The sequence below is a fragment of the Ictalurus furcatus genome, chromosome 1 (assembly GCF_023375685.1).
Source record: "Ictalurus furcatus strain D&B chromosome 1, Billie_1.0, whole genome shotgun sequence".
Lineage (NCBI taxonomy): Eukaryota > Metazoa > Chordata > Actinopteri > Siluriformes > Ictaluridae > Ictalurus > Ictalurus furcatus.
Genome location: NC_071255.1, coordinates 2,625,472 through 2,640,317, shown reverse-complemented (window position 1 = coordinate 2,640,317; position 14,846 = coordinate 2,625,472). Strand labels below are relative to the sequence as shown.

Genomic DNA, 14,846 nt, shown 5'->3' with positions numbered 1-14,846 from the left:
TTGAAAAAACACTTCCACTAAACAAGTTTCTGTTAAAGCTCTGAAGAGCACTCGCTCCCTCACTAGCTTCTCTTTTTCTCTCTCTCTCCTGAAGTTAATACGACAAAAAAAAAAACCCAAACACGCAGCTTGTCACACTACCAAGAAACTCCTCCGAGAAAACATCTTTCCCATTAATCCACAGCACACGAGATTCATTAACATCCGAGATCAATTCTAATTCCCTTCTCCTTAACCGGAGCTCTTCTCTGGAGAGTTCTAATTTTGCGAGGTGGATTATTTGACTAATTAAAGCGGCGTCGGTTACCTTCGCCTCGATGAGCTTCGTGTCTGGGTTCTGGAAGAGAAACTTGATTTTGCTCTTGCCGTCATCCGAGGATCCTTTCAGCTGGGAGAATTTGTACCGCCACAGCACAACCTACAGGGGGCAATATGTTTCACTTAATTATTCCGCATCGTTATACGTTGCTGGTGTACCCAGCGGTGCGGTATGTCGAGAAATCAAACACTCGGAGGGCCGTGCGATGATGTAGAGTTACTGTTAAAACCCCGAAGCGGATTCTTTTCCAATAACGGTAAGCGTTTTATTCCGCTCATAACACAGAAATACTCCAATGGTAACGGTTTTAAATAAATGTAAAAAATTACACATCGTACTTTTTATCCATTTGTAGCTACGTGTAATGTTGTGGGACGTCCATGAATCAGGTTAGTTCCTGTTATTACTTACATTACAGCAGTCATTCTGTTACCAGCATCTGGCTTTATTTTTTTTCTTTTCAATCTCTTGAAATGAATAAGATAAAAACGTAGCAGAAAAAAAAACGTAAAGTAATCTCGTCCTAAAAACATTCTCAGGTTACAGCTCTATCTCTGACTGTTACGGAGCACCGACACTGGAGACTCCTTCCAAAGTCACTGTAGTTACTATAGAAACTATAACTATTTATTAGAACAAGCACAATATAAAGTCTTACGAGATATAGCCTCGTATTGTTTTTTAAATATGGAAATATATGGGGATTTGAATTAGCGCCAATATTGTTGCGAAATACAAAATACTCAAACAAAATATTTGCACCATTTTAACCTAACATTAATTGGTCGGTACAGGATTTCGCGATTTTGAACGCAAAATCAAAGAAACTCCGCAGTATTCTTGCGATTTTTTAAAAATTGCCTCAGATTTGGGCCGAGACGTGTCACGTGACGTCATCACGATGCGCATTCAGCCAATTCTCTTCGATTCACGTGCGTCGAACACGAGTACGGCTAAAAGGTCACATTTACCAACAAAGAATTTCATGCGATTGCACTTTCGCGAACTCAAGTACTTCCCCCGCAAATAAAAGCACAAAAATCTCTCCAAGTCGCATCAATCACATTAATGAATTCTATGAAATCCTGAATGGACTGATTAAATGCTGAACATAACTCCTAAAGGCTTGCAACTTCAACGCGTGATCATTTAAATCACTCTGAAATGTTTTCTAAAAAAAATTAAAACATGCGTCTGCATCGACTCACCTTCGATGCTGCGTCAAAGCAGACGAAGCCCATGCTGAAGTCTATGGTAAGCCCCATCAGGTGGCTCTCTGTGATGCAGGCGTACGTTTTACTCTGAAAAACAACACGCCGATTAGTTTGTTAGTTTGTTATTTGGTGGTAGAGTGGGTTGTCCACTAATCGTAGGGTTGGCGGTTCGATTCCTGGCCCACGTGACCCCACATGTCCTTGGGCAAGACACTGAATCCCAAGTTGCTCCCGATGGCATGTTAGCACCTTGCACGGCAGCTCTGCTAACATTGGTGTGTGTGTGTGTGAATGAGAACCAGTGTAAAGCGTTTTGTAACCGATAACGTTAAAAAAGCGCAATATAAGTGCAGACCATTTACCATTTAAAAGCTACCAGGGTCCGTTTGTTGTTGTTGGTTTTTTGGGGTTTTTTTTTCTTTTGGTTGCACCGATGTTGTAAATGGAGACGCGTTTACCTGTATTCTTTCCACTTCGAGAAAGGTGGCCATCTGAAAAGCCTTCTCCCAGAGCCCAAGATCACTCTCCAGCTCCACACTGAACACGGTGTCCTCGCCCGTATCCATCTGCACGCTGAAACACTGCCGTCGCTTGTCCAGCAGCTCGCTGTCCTGAAATACAGGGAGCAAATATGGCTCAGGGCTCCAACGCGACACAGATTTAACCTTGTACTCCGGCACAACTGTCTGTAAATAAGACACGACTACAAGACTCAAGCACGGCGTTAACTCAAGGATGTTTACATTAAATATATACTGGTTTAAAAAAAAAACATTCATTTCTTGGACACATCGTGACCTTTGCTTTATAAGTTTCAATCTCCCATTTATTCTTAACCCACATATGCAGAACTTTATAATACTTTATAATACTCCGGTCACGATATATATATAAAAAAAAATTGTTCTCAGTAAATAAATCTCTGATGTTACCTTAAGGATCTTGGACATGATCTCATAGACAGTAAAGCTTTGTTCAGCTCTGGTCCAGTCCCAGGTCGTTACCTAGGACAGTTCAAAACACTCTTATACATGGGCAAAATCAGTATTTTTTTTTTTTGGGGGGGGGGGGGGGTGCACACGTTTAATCAGGGCCTTTTTCCGGAATAGACTGGTCCAAATATGTTAATCCTTCTCACTGTCTTTGGTGAAATGGCCTGCTTACTATACTCTAATGTTCCTCTTAAACTGAATGGAATGAAATCAAATGTATACCTCTTGGAAAACAAGGTAATGCAAGTGGCTCAGAAATATGCTCAGCCTCTCTATAAGGAGGAAATGAGGTCGCAAGCCTCAGTGAGCATTAAATGAGCATCAAAAGCTACACTTTAATCAAAAGTGTCCAACATTATTAAAGCTACAGGACAGATAATCTTGTTGAATCCTGTACGGTGCCCTTTTAAAAGTAATTGCTGACAGTGTATGGAGATTAGAGTTGATGAAACAGAGTTTAATGGATTTCCAAAGTCTTGTACGGTGAACAAAAAGCCCAACAATAGTAGCAGGGATTGTGTGGGCGCTAGCACACAAAGGCTACGCTGGATAGAGATAATTATTTGAAACATAATATACAACAATCACTAAGGAATGGGCACTGTTTTCTCTCACAACCCCCCCCCCCCTCAAAACAGGGAAACCAATAATGACAACTGTTATTACGAAATGATGAGTTGCGATGATGTAAGTGGCGATAAAAGAGTATAAACACATCAGAGTAAGCGCTCACTGGAGGTGCTGAGAATTTGAAAAGAGATGAGCCTCTTAACGCCAGGAACTTTGGAGTGTACATGCGGTCCTGAACAGAGTCCTGCTCCTTCTCATCCACCCAGCCCATGTAAATAATCTGGAAGACAAACAAACATGGACAAATGGAGACATTTTTTAAACTAGCTGCTACTGTTACTACTCTAGACTACTGTTTTGTTGGGTTTTTTTTTTTGCTGCTTTTGTTGTTGTTCTCCTGTTTTTTTAACAAAAGACGTTTCGGTATACTATGATAAAGTAATCTGAAATTTCTTTATAAGAAATTATGACTAGACAAAAAAAACAATACCACCAAGACTATGCCACTATATACTGTAAGATTGAGTCTCCATCAATGGTTCATTGACAGCTACTAAAGTTTAGGAATTAACTCACATTTACTATGTCATTAACTGACATTAAAGTCAACCGCACAAAAAGCTACCAAGGTAACTAACCATTACTTTTATTGTTAGCTAGCATCCCTTACAATTAGCATTTGGCAGCTTCAAGGTTGAGCTAAACTAGCTTGAACGATTAGCATGTACAGTAGGTCTGAAGTACCATGAGTATTGTAATGGTATGGAACGCTGCTCATAAGCTCTGAAAGTGTTTATTTTGCGTAATGTTACATACTGGAGGAAGTAAAGAATATTGACATTTGGAGATTTCAGCTAGAGCTGGGACGGAAGCTAGCAATTATTCGTAAAAGCACGCTAGGACGCTATGGTTTAGTAATATTAGTAGTAATAATATCTAGATTTTAACACTGAGCTGTCGTTCTGCCAAGACGAGCTTCCTACTGTACTTCCTCCTAGTCTTGTTCAACACACGTAGTGACATACTGTACGAACGCATTACCTGCTGATTTACAGGAAAGTTTCTGTTAATCTTCTTCACCTGCAACAAAGAACAAAAACATAGCATAAATCAAGACACAATACAGCCTGTAATACCAAGCTGTCTGCATTTCTTCTGGGAATTCAACTTACAATTTTCCGGTTATTAGCACAGGAACTGCTTAGAATTCACGCCTTAGTATATTAATATGATACTATATACTATATATCGTATAGAAGCGTAAATTTTGCGTCAGAGGTTGAAGTAGCTCAAATACACAGTGCTGTGGAATTCTCATATCTGATTGCTCATTGCTTCTACATGAACTCATTCAAACGACCTGAATGGTGGATGAAACTAAGGCAAATGATCAACGTATTAAGAAATGTGTTGTCATTTCACCGAGAAAAACGTCTATTTGTTGACATTTTATACGAGGAGATGTTTATGGAAGGAGTCTCAGCACTTTGTTGGTTTTCCACCCTGGGAAAGTCTTCAGGAAAGAGGAGTTGCTAAACTATTTGCAGTTACATTTACATTTTATATTTTGTCTCACCAAAAGTCAGTGAACGACCGTTTACATAACAGTATACAACATAAGTAAAAACACGAATGTTTCGCGAACGTTCCCCAATATTAAATGTGCTGTAACGGGAAAATAGTAACGTAACGAAAGTAATAGTAACGTCCATAAGGTTAAGGTTGTCTGACCTACGGTTCATCTAAAACCTCAAGCGTTCGACCCTGCACCCTGAATAACTCCTCGGATTGACTGAATCGGAGCAGCAGCCATGTTATTTATTAGACACGGTCTGCCGCCTCGGAACATCAGCTTTGATAAAATGACCTTTGTAATATCTCACCCCAATTATCCACAACCTAGATAACAGCCTTTTTCTTGCAAACACATCTTCCAGGGTCTTGAAAATGTTATCTTAAAATAAAAGGCCGCATCGAAAAACATTTCAGAGAATTAAGCACGGTGTCACAGTGGATAACGTCGACGTCTCAGCTCCAGGGTAACCAGTTCCACCATGAACTCGGGTTACTGCCTTCCCAGAGTTTGGCCTGTACTTCCTGGGTCCGTTTGGGTTTCCTCTGGGTTCTCTCCTTCCACCGCCCAAAAAACATGAGAGGAGGAGGAGGATTGGTTTCACCCCTCCCTAGGTGTGATGGACTGGGGTCCCATCCTGGTGAGTGCCATGGTTGTTGGTGCCAGACAAAAGTGTTGGATTTTCTCTCTAGAAAGTCTCTAGAGTTTACACCGAATGGTGTAAGCGGCAGTTCTGTGGGTGGGAAATGCGTCGTTGATGAGTGAAGTCAGAGGAAAATGACCAGACTGGGCAGCTGTCCAATTTTGGGTGAGTCTGTGCTTACTGCAGTATCAGATTCTTGTTCTTGTCCACTGACGAGTGGAACCTAACGTGGTCTTCTCCTGTAGTACTTTCGGCGTATTAGCGGTTACGAGATGCTTTTCTTCTCGGCACAGTTGTAAAGAGTGTTTATTTGCATTACCGTAGCCTTCTGTAGACTGGAACCTTCCAGGCTTACCATTCTCCTCTACTTGTGGAGTTTTAGCTTTGCGTTCCAGAATGAAAGCTCTAATGAAAAAGAGGAATTGATGTGCACATTGATGTCACTGATTAAAAAGTGATACACAGCCTCGATAAATTCCAGGCTTATTAGACGAGTGTGAAACAAATCATTTTAGCAAACGTAAACACCAAGCCAACAATGTCATAAAATCCGTTCCTCTAAACCGTGCTGGAAACATGCCGTGAAGCTGAGAGCAGTATCGGCTCTCTGAGAGCGCTCTAATTGACTTGGCGTTGCGGCTGACGGATTATCCAGAAGCATGGTTTTGCATAAATTCTAAAAATACACAGTGACTGTAGTCGTAACAACACGACAGCGAGTATTAAGATGAGAAAATAAGTGTGGATTTTACTTTGTCCCATGCGACGCTATCCTACTAAACCAACGCAAAGCCATGCATCTCTAGATACAAATAAATAGATCAAATCACATAGAGTTCAATTTACCGAACTGCATTATTTCCACAGGAACAATGATGGCTGGTCGTGATATTACACACACACACACTTAAAGAATTATTGTTTATAGATAAATTGCCAAAAAGTCCATTTAATCCATTTTAAAGTGAAGGGCTCTGGATACTTTTCAAACCCGCCATACACCAGCCATCCCCGAACAAGAAACTTTCAAGTTAATCAATATTTCATAAAGAAAGGAAGCTGAAATACGTACATTGTGCTTCGTGAGAGCAGATATATTGGACGCTATTGCTTGAAGCCAGTCGGTGCACTCTTCTGCACTAGGACACTGAATTATCCCGCTGCAAACCCCATCCACTGCGATGACCTGAAACGCATTTTGCCTGAGGAGATACAAAAGTAGACATTAAAATGTTAACCGGATTGAACCGTCCCTTAGCGTGTAGTGTAATTACAATTCTCAGTTTTAATTATCGCAACAGTTTTGTTTCCTGTCGGCTTGTAAAGAAATCTGGCATCTGAGTGCATTCTGAGTCGGAGGTGCCGCTTACACCCTTAGGGGAACGACTTTAAAGTGATGAAAAGCTCAGAGATGTGTGAAAGCAATAAAACATAAAGGCTGGGAATAATTCACACGCAGAACGTATTCTAGAACTTTCCCACTCGCTCACCTGCAGATATCAGAGCCGGGGATGTACTGTGAGAGACGAGCGTGGAGGAGCGGGATAAGGCGTAGGTCCACCCATCGCTTCTCCCAACGTAGCGCTGGAGACATAGGCCAAGACGAGCAAGACAACGTGTCCTGAGAGGATGAAGGAGAAACGATTGGAGTGATTAATAATGACTAAAAATGTAGAAGAGTGTACAGATGCCAGTAGAGTTAGCAGATTTAACGGAATGGATATGGAATGGGAAAAGTGCGATTCTATTTATTATTATTTAAAATATTTCTCATTTATAGGGGGCATGGTGGCGTCGTGGTTAGCAAATTTGCCTCGCAATTCCCGGGGTTGGGAGCTCCATTCCCGCCTCGGCCCTGAGTGTGCGGCGTTTGTATGTTCTCCCCGTGTATCAAGGGTGTCCTCCGGGTACTCTGGTTTCCTCCGCCAGTCCAAAGACTTGTGTTGTAGGCTGACTGGCATCTCTAGGGTGTGAATGTGTGTGTGATTGTGCCCTGCAATAGGCTGGCACCCCCTCCAGGGTGTCCTCCGCCTTGTGCCCCACATCCCCTGGGATAGGCTCCAGGTTCCCCGTGACCCTGTGTAGGATTATCGCTACAGAAAATGGATGGATGGATTATAACCTATGGGTATATTATAGATATCCATTTTGCAAGCAATGGAAGCAATTGTCAGGCATATCCTCAGTGTTGTTTGGGGATTTCTAGCTGGTTGGTAGGGTGTTCCAGGTGGTTTGGGAAGGTGAAGGCTAGCACGTCCTTCAACCAAGACGTCAAACTGCTGCTCATGCTGCATCATAGGGCAGCTAAACAAACTCGGAGGAAAGCACTATCTGCCCTCTTCCACATACATGATCATACAGAAGCCCATGACTGGTTGCTGTCTCTGTGATTGACACATCAAAGAGAATAGTGCCTTCACTCCCACCCAGACAATATGACCAATTTTGCTCTCCAATGAAAGGGCAAATGCTTTTGCGTTGTCCTTCTTGGGAACCTGAGGGTAATGCGATATTATGTACCGTATTGTTAGGGTGATAGTTCAGATGTAGGCCACTGTCGCACAGTGGAGACGATGTCCCACTGCTCTGGTCACTTGGTACACCTAAGGGGAAAATACGGATCACGTAAGAACTCTCGAAAGCAGATTTCATGCTTTGCACAAATCTAAAGACACTAGCAAGCAAACGTTGGTGTATTGTAACATCCATGGCAACCACTTTGAAACTGCAGAATATCTGAAAGTCTTGGCTGATCTTGACAGCAATACTACAAGTGTTAAAAAAAAAAAAAAAAAAAGAATTCGTACATGTGCAGTCTTCACAGAGCGGCAGCTTTAAAAAGGCGGGCGTCCTTTTCAGGAAAGACACGGTCAGGGTTACTTCTTCCCCAGCATTCCGTAGAACCTGAACCTGAAGAAGAACTGCAACTTCAACTTCAGCTACCAATACTAGAACTGCTTTCTTTAAAAGGTTATTTTGTAAAAGGTAGACTTACAACTTCTTCATGGCGATAGCTTCTGACATTTATCCCATTTATCTAGAGACAATACATCATCGGTTAGGCAATCAAAAAGGATTTAAGAGATCCAGTATTCCCAGATCTACTTCCTTTCATTCTAGACCACTATCCTGTATGACAAGTGAAGCCTTTCGGTGTAAATACAACTCCTTTGCGTCACATTGTGACCGTGGCCTTGCAGGAGGTAGCCGAAAAAAGCACACTACTATGCCATGCTTGTTCTATTTTCCAATTATTTGCCAGAAATTCGGTCAAAAGGATTGCAGGCGAGCTGAAATATGAGGATAGGGTCAGGTTTGGGGAAATTCTGCCCACTGAACGCAGAGGTATCAATCACTATGTGAACCAAACTCAGTGGAGCGCAGATAGTTCCTCAAATTTAGGGTTCGTTATTTAATTTATTTAATTAGTTTATCGTTACTAGTTTTGCATGACCTGTGCATTCCGACTATAATCATTCAATACAAGTGTTAGATCCCAGTGAATATCCGAAAGAAATGTTCAAAAGTTCTGCAACCGAATGGGGTTTTCATTTTTTGTTAATGTTCTACGGTAGATCGGTAATATCGACATCATATCGCCCATCGGCATGGAGCTATATACTCACCTGGAGAATCCCATCTCCTATGAACAGAAGACCAGAGAGCTCGGCTGCGGAAAGAGAAGAAGATCCAACGGCAGTTAAAACGGACAAACGGCAGAAACAAAAGTTTCAGTGGAGGTAGAGGTGAATTCAATAACTTACCCCTCTGCTCTTTCGATATTTTCGAAATCACAATCGGGATCTTGTGTTCCGCGCCACCCTGAGAAAGAGTCTCGTATTTATTTCTCGCCAGTTCGTAGCGGCGGATATACAGCATAACAAAGTTGCGTACGACAGGATGCGAAAGGTAATAAATTACCTTTATACTTAAACCAAATCCTCCAATTGTCTGCCGTCGTATCGTTACGGTCCTTTCCTACAAGACATCGTGAATATTCATTTGATTTCCTGAAAAGCCTGGCGCAATCAGCACAAAAAACGGAACAGACCCGACAGAACCTACACTCGAGTAGAACGGTTCCCCAGAAACGCAAATAACGTCTTGCTCTTGAATGGTTAGAATGTCTTTGGACAAGTGCAGTCGGATATTGAAGGGCTCTTCGTTACCATCTTGCAGCAGATAAATCCCCGTCTTTGTCTGCAAGCGAGCAGAAAAGAAAAACACAAGACATCTGTCATTTTCCAGACTAATTAAACGCCAAAAATCTCAACCGTCCCAAGGAACACATATGTTCACGTTTTCTCATCTGAAACCTCCTCAATTCTACATCCTCTAATTAGAGGAAGTGTGTTGATGTATACAGTACGTTTGATTAGACCTTTTAAAAACGATCAATGTATTTGGATCAAAATGTTTGAGAAAGATACCGGGAAATCACTTCAGGTACGTTATTATGCTACTTATTCATAGCGCTAGTCTCATTTTAATGTATATTTTAAAAAAAAAGAAAATGAATTTCCTTTAATTATTTCTTGTGTGGCAAATTGTTGGTTCAAATGATATGACGTTAACCCGCTAAGTTCGCTAGCTAAACTAGGTAGCTAGCATTCTACCTTTCTAGTGAAATGCGCTAGTTTGGACTTGAATATTTTTCATACTTATTTAGCTTTCTGGTATGATTTTTGCTACAATATTAGCTACTAACATAGTTACGCTGTTTACTTTGTTGAAATTTTGTCATCGCTGGTGGTGTTTTGTTGTTACTAATATATACTTTTATACAGATTTGATTGCATCCTTACATAAAGATTTCTCAGTGAGTTAACTGTTAACTAAAGCGCAGCCTATAGGCTGTGTGGACCTCATGCAAGTGATTTGATATACAGCCAGGTCCATAAGTATTTGGACAGCAACACAGTTTTTGTAATTGTGTCTCTGTACACCACCACAATGGATGTGAAATGAAGCAATCAAGATGTGATTGAAGTGCAGACTTTCAGGTTTAATTCAAGGGGCTTAACAGAAAAATTCCATTAACTGTTTAGGAATTACAGCCATTTTTTTTTTTTTACATAGTCCCTCCACTTTCACAGGCTCAAAAGTCATTGGAAAATTGGACAAAAGTTTCATAATCAGCTACCAAATGCAAATTCGATGCTTGGCTTCGACTCCAGAGCTTGTATTTTCTTAATTTGTCATGAAATAACGAAGAAACAGGCCACACCTGGCTATGAACATTTTGTCCAATCTTCCAATTACTTTTCAGCCTGTGAAAATGGAGGGACTTTGTAAAAATAAACATATCCGTAATTCCTAAACAGTTCATTTTGTTCAACCCCTTGAATTACAGCTGAAAGTCTGCACTTCAATCACATCTTGAGTGCTTCATTTCAAATCCAGTGTGGTGGTGTACAGAAGCACAATTACAAAAATCGTGTCGCTGTCCAAATACTTATGGACCCGGCGGTAAATATCAAGGAGATCACTTGTATCCAACCATCGGTCCCCTTAGTCTGTCTTCCATTAGTCTTAAAGTGTTTAGTGGTTTACATAAAGGGCTACAGATTACACAAACTCACAGTTATGAATAAATTGGTGCGTGTGTATATCAGGATCAGCTGGGTAGAGTTCAAGAAGGCACCCGGCATCAGACCTGACCTTGATGGTCCCTTTGGCTTTGCACTCTGTGACCTTCTCGTTCAACCACAGGAACTCAGAGGTTTTGCGTTGTAGCAAGCTTCAAGTCTGTATGTATTTTACATTGTAGGTTCGTGTTCGCTAGCTCAGTGTGCGTTGCCATAATAAAAAACATACATCAGGTTACTGCCAGCTCAGTGGTCTCACAAAATACTCATATATTTCAAGATGGCTGTCGGTTACGTTTAGATATTTTTACATAGTGAATAGACAACCTCAGAATGTTTCAGTAGAAATTATAAACAGGAAATCCTCTTACCTCTTCTTTTGAGGTCTTGAAATCCATGTGCCAATGTCAGGGGCAATACACTTAAGAGAAAACCAAACAAAACAATCAGCTACATTAATTAAGCGATTACTGTATACTATCCTGTATATTCATAGTAATCAGTACTGATGCTTCTTAAAAGTCAGTAAGTGTTTTAAAAAGTACTTTTTTTTTGTACTACATACATATCCTGGAGTTCAGTTTTATTCATGTAGTGTTTTTTTTTTTTAACGATAGACATTGTCCAAAGCAGCTTTACAGAAATCCAGATGTAGATAACGACCTTTTGAATTTGGACCCTTTTGAAAGTTATGACTTATGATGCCAAGCCATATTAGAGTAGAGCACTCGTATAGTCACCGTAAGGTTCAGAGTCCAACTTACCTCCACAGAAAGATCCACAACACGGTGAGCACGAATATTAATCCATTAGGCATAACTTGGCGTGTGGGGACTCACATAATGTGCTGGTCCTTAGGCTAGGCTGACGGTGAACTTTCACATGTTTTTGGGCCTTCCTGCTAACACAAGAAAAGCTGGTTTCAACGTTTAATCCGAGTGGTGTGAAAACCCTGCCGAATCCTGGGTACATTTAGAGTACAGATAGCGTTTCAATTCCAGTTTGAGATGGTTATCTGGGGTTTTCTAGCGCTTTTAAAAACAATTTGTTCTTATTCATGATGCATTTGCCTGCCAGTTCCAGTTTTGCAGCCATTGGTTGAGGAACTTATCTGAAGTACAAAGATATTTCAATCTAAAAACTAGCTGCATGAGACGTCCATGTTGGTGTACCAGATAGCGTTGCTAAGTCACAGCTCCAGGGTCCTCAGTTCAATCCTGATAGCTGGAGCTACTATCGTTGTGGACTTATGCATGTTTTCCTACATGTCCACATGGGTTTCCCACAGATTCTCTGGTTTCCTCTCCCTTCCCAAAATCATGTCAGTAGGTGAACTGGCTACGCTAAGTGCTGACAAATATATGAATGTGTTTCCATGGTGCCCTGAGTACTGGCATCCCATAAAAGGTTCCCAGGATAGGCTCCGCAGCTGCATCTACTATGTCCGAGCTGCATCTACTGGGATATTAAAGACTTGGCCAGTGATGAATCTGATGAACAGATAATGCCCCCAAGCAAATGGATGATCCCAGAAGTTATCGAGCATATCCAAGCATACAATAGTGTCCAGGTGATTCACAGATACAGATATAAAAAATGTAACTCGCCATCCCCGTGCTGCGACACATTATATTATAATAAAACAGAATAACACAGCTATAGGAATGTATGTCGTCCTAGGCATCTAAAAGGCTACACGTAAACCAAATGACACCTACATTCGGTCAAGTCTACAGGCTGTGTACATATTTGTAATGACATGGTAACCGTGGCAGTCTCAACAGACCATAAGTGAGTGGAAAACTGTCTGCTTAGTTGTTTGTTGATTATCTGCATCATTGATCCTAGCATTTAAGAGCTAACAAATGGTAGTTGCTCTTCAAAAAGGTGCTTGCCGTTATTCTGCCGCTGCAGTCTCTCAACAGAATGGCCTAAGGGATGCAAAAAAAACCTAAATAAATCAATCACATCCTCCCGGAGAGTGATTTAGAGCGCCAAAATCAATTGGTGCATTATTAAGAGGGGAAACCGCACTGGCGAGTTTCACAACCTGGCAGAACAAACACAAACAGGCCACAGTGTGGATGTGTGAACATTTTTGCTTTCAATAAATGAAGTAAAATTGCTTTTAAACTGCATAAAGGAGATGAAGAAGACTCTCCATGTAGAGGCGTAACGATACGGCATGTCCCTCGACGCGAACGCTACGTTAACAGGCTGCATTGTGAAGTAGGCTGTTCTTTATAAATGATCTCTTATATTACATGAGATGTAGTAAACTTTTCAACTTAATCAAGCCAACACTTCCATCTTAGACAAACCTGAACTGTAGAATGGTGGAACATTCTGACAAAAAAAAAAACCTAAGTGCAGTGTTGAGATTGCTATGTTTGATTAATTTGCCTCCCCCTTGTGGTGGGTGTTTGCATGTCTTGTTAGCAAACAATGCAGTAATTGGAAGACGACCTACACCTGGGCTGGCCTATTAAAGGTCTCAAGTTCCTTACGCTTGTAGCTCTATTTGCTTCTTGGTTTGCTCCATGCTAACTCCCATTTGCCGTTCATGGGAGCACATGACTAGCTGGCCTTTGTTTCTGTAGCTTTTCTGTGCTAGACTGGCGGCACTTGTTTTCAGTTTGTTCTTTGAGTTTGTTTTTGGTTTTTTTAGCTTTGGTCTAGGACGGTTCCCCAGTCTGACCTCCAGTTCCTGGAGGGTGTGGACCTTCCCCTTTTGCTATGGTTATAATTTGCTGTCCAGTCTGCCCAGGGGTTTTGTAAGTTTTGGCCTCCTCATTTTTGAGCTTTGCTAATCTTTTCCTTGTTGTGGTACTCTGAAGAAGACGAAGAAGAAGCTTTTCTTTGTCTCATATACATGACATCACAATGAAATTCTTTTCTTCGCATAGCCCATAATAAGTTGGGGTCAATGTGCATGATATGGCATGAGTGGCCTTTGAGTTGCCATTGCTGCCCAGTTCATAAATACAGAAATGTACAAGGCTATCTTGACTGCTCAGGTCCAACCAAAAGCCTCAAAACTAAGGGGACAGCCATTTTGGAGCCAAAAAGCAGAGTGTTCTTGACGGTCATCCTACCTGAAGCTCTTGAAATACGGACTTCATGGACTTTCATTATGGTCAAAAAATCCAGGAGCTGCCAACGAATGAGTAACGGTAACTCCATGCATGTGCATGATAACTGCATATAAATATAACCGCATATAAGAGTCCACGTTAAGGTAAGTCTCATCTCTACACGTTGGAGTGCAGTTCGTAGGGGTTTAAGCCCTAACCCTTTCATCCCTATCAAATCATCCTGCGGTGATCTCTCAAGGCCAAGTGAATCCTGCATTTCCAAGATATAATATATCAGAACGACATGGTGGCCGGCGCTGTTGTTTTAAACCGGGTCAAGGCTATTCGACAGCAACTGTAGAGTGCTAAAGACTGACTGGGGTGTAAATGACTCGCAGCCTGACCTACTGTGATTGCTTGGAAGGAGGTGTTAGCGAAAAAGAAGCGCTCGGAGTAAATGAAACGGAAACAAATCACCCGCCTTTATTATTATGCCAGTGACAGTGTGATAAATAATACAAACCAGCTAAGTGGAGGCCACCAGAAAACAAGTAGCATGATAATTAAAAAAAAAAAAAAAAAGAATAAGGTTTTGATTATGGTTTGTTTGCTGCTTACCAGCTAGCACTCAACTCCCATTGGTAAAGGAGGTAGAATTAAAAATATAATATAATTCTGCTGACAAGAAATTAACTGGCACTTATTAGGAAACATAATAAGAAGCAGTGAGGCGGGTACGCCTTTCTTTGATGAGCATTGTTATGAATATTTATACAGACCCCAGTGAGAGTGAGTGTGTGTGTGTGTGTGTGTTGGATGAATGGGCACAAAGCAAAATGAGAGAGCGTTTATTACAAAGTGTTGTGGCCCCAA

General features: G+C 41.2%; 1 protein-coding gene across 1 annotated transcript in view; it reads right to left on the bottom strand.

Moving 5' to 3' along the window:
• The window catches only part of sntg1 (syntrophin, gamma 1), a 29,406-nt gene that overhangs the window by 4,042 nt on the left and 10,518 nt on the right, over positions 1-14,846 (bottom strand). The window contains exons 3-19 of the mRNA XM_053611649.1: positions 11,664-11,797; positions 11,271-11,320; positions 9,377-9,511; positions 9,233-9,289; positions 9,076-9,133; positions 8,938-8,981; positions 8,307-8,348; positions 8,119-8,221; positions 7,832-7,914; positions 6,802-6,932; positions 6,384-6,513; positions 4,137-4,175; positions 3,259-3,375; positions 2,466-2,537; positions 1,992-2,144; positions 1,528-1,620; positions 308-418 (exon numbers count right to left, since the gene is read on the bottom strand). Coding sequence (XP_053467624.1) covers positions 308-418; positions 1,528-1,620; positions 1,992-2,144; positions 2,466-2,537; positions 3,259-3,375; positions 4,137-4,175; positions 6,384-6,513; positions 6,802-6,932; positions 7,832-7,914; positions 8,119-8,221; positions 8,307-8,348; positions 8,938-8,981; positions 9,076-9,133; positions 9,233-9,289; positions 9,377-9,511; positions 11,271-11,297 — 1,395 coding nt within the window. The 5' untranslated portion in view covers positions 11,298-11,320; positions 11,664-11,797. The remainder of the gene's footprint in view (positions 1-307; positions 419-1,527; positions 1,621-1,991; positions 2,145-2,465; positions 2,538-3,258; positions 3,376-4,136; positions 4,176-6,383; positions 6,514-6,801; positions 6,933-7,831; positions 7,915-8,118; positions 8,222-8,306; positions 8,349-8,937; positions 8,982-9,075; positions 9,134-9,232; positions 9,290-9,376; positions 9,512-11,270; positions 11,321-11,663; positions 11,798-14,846) is intronic.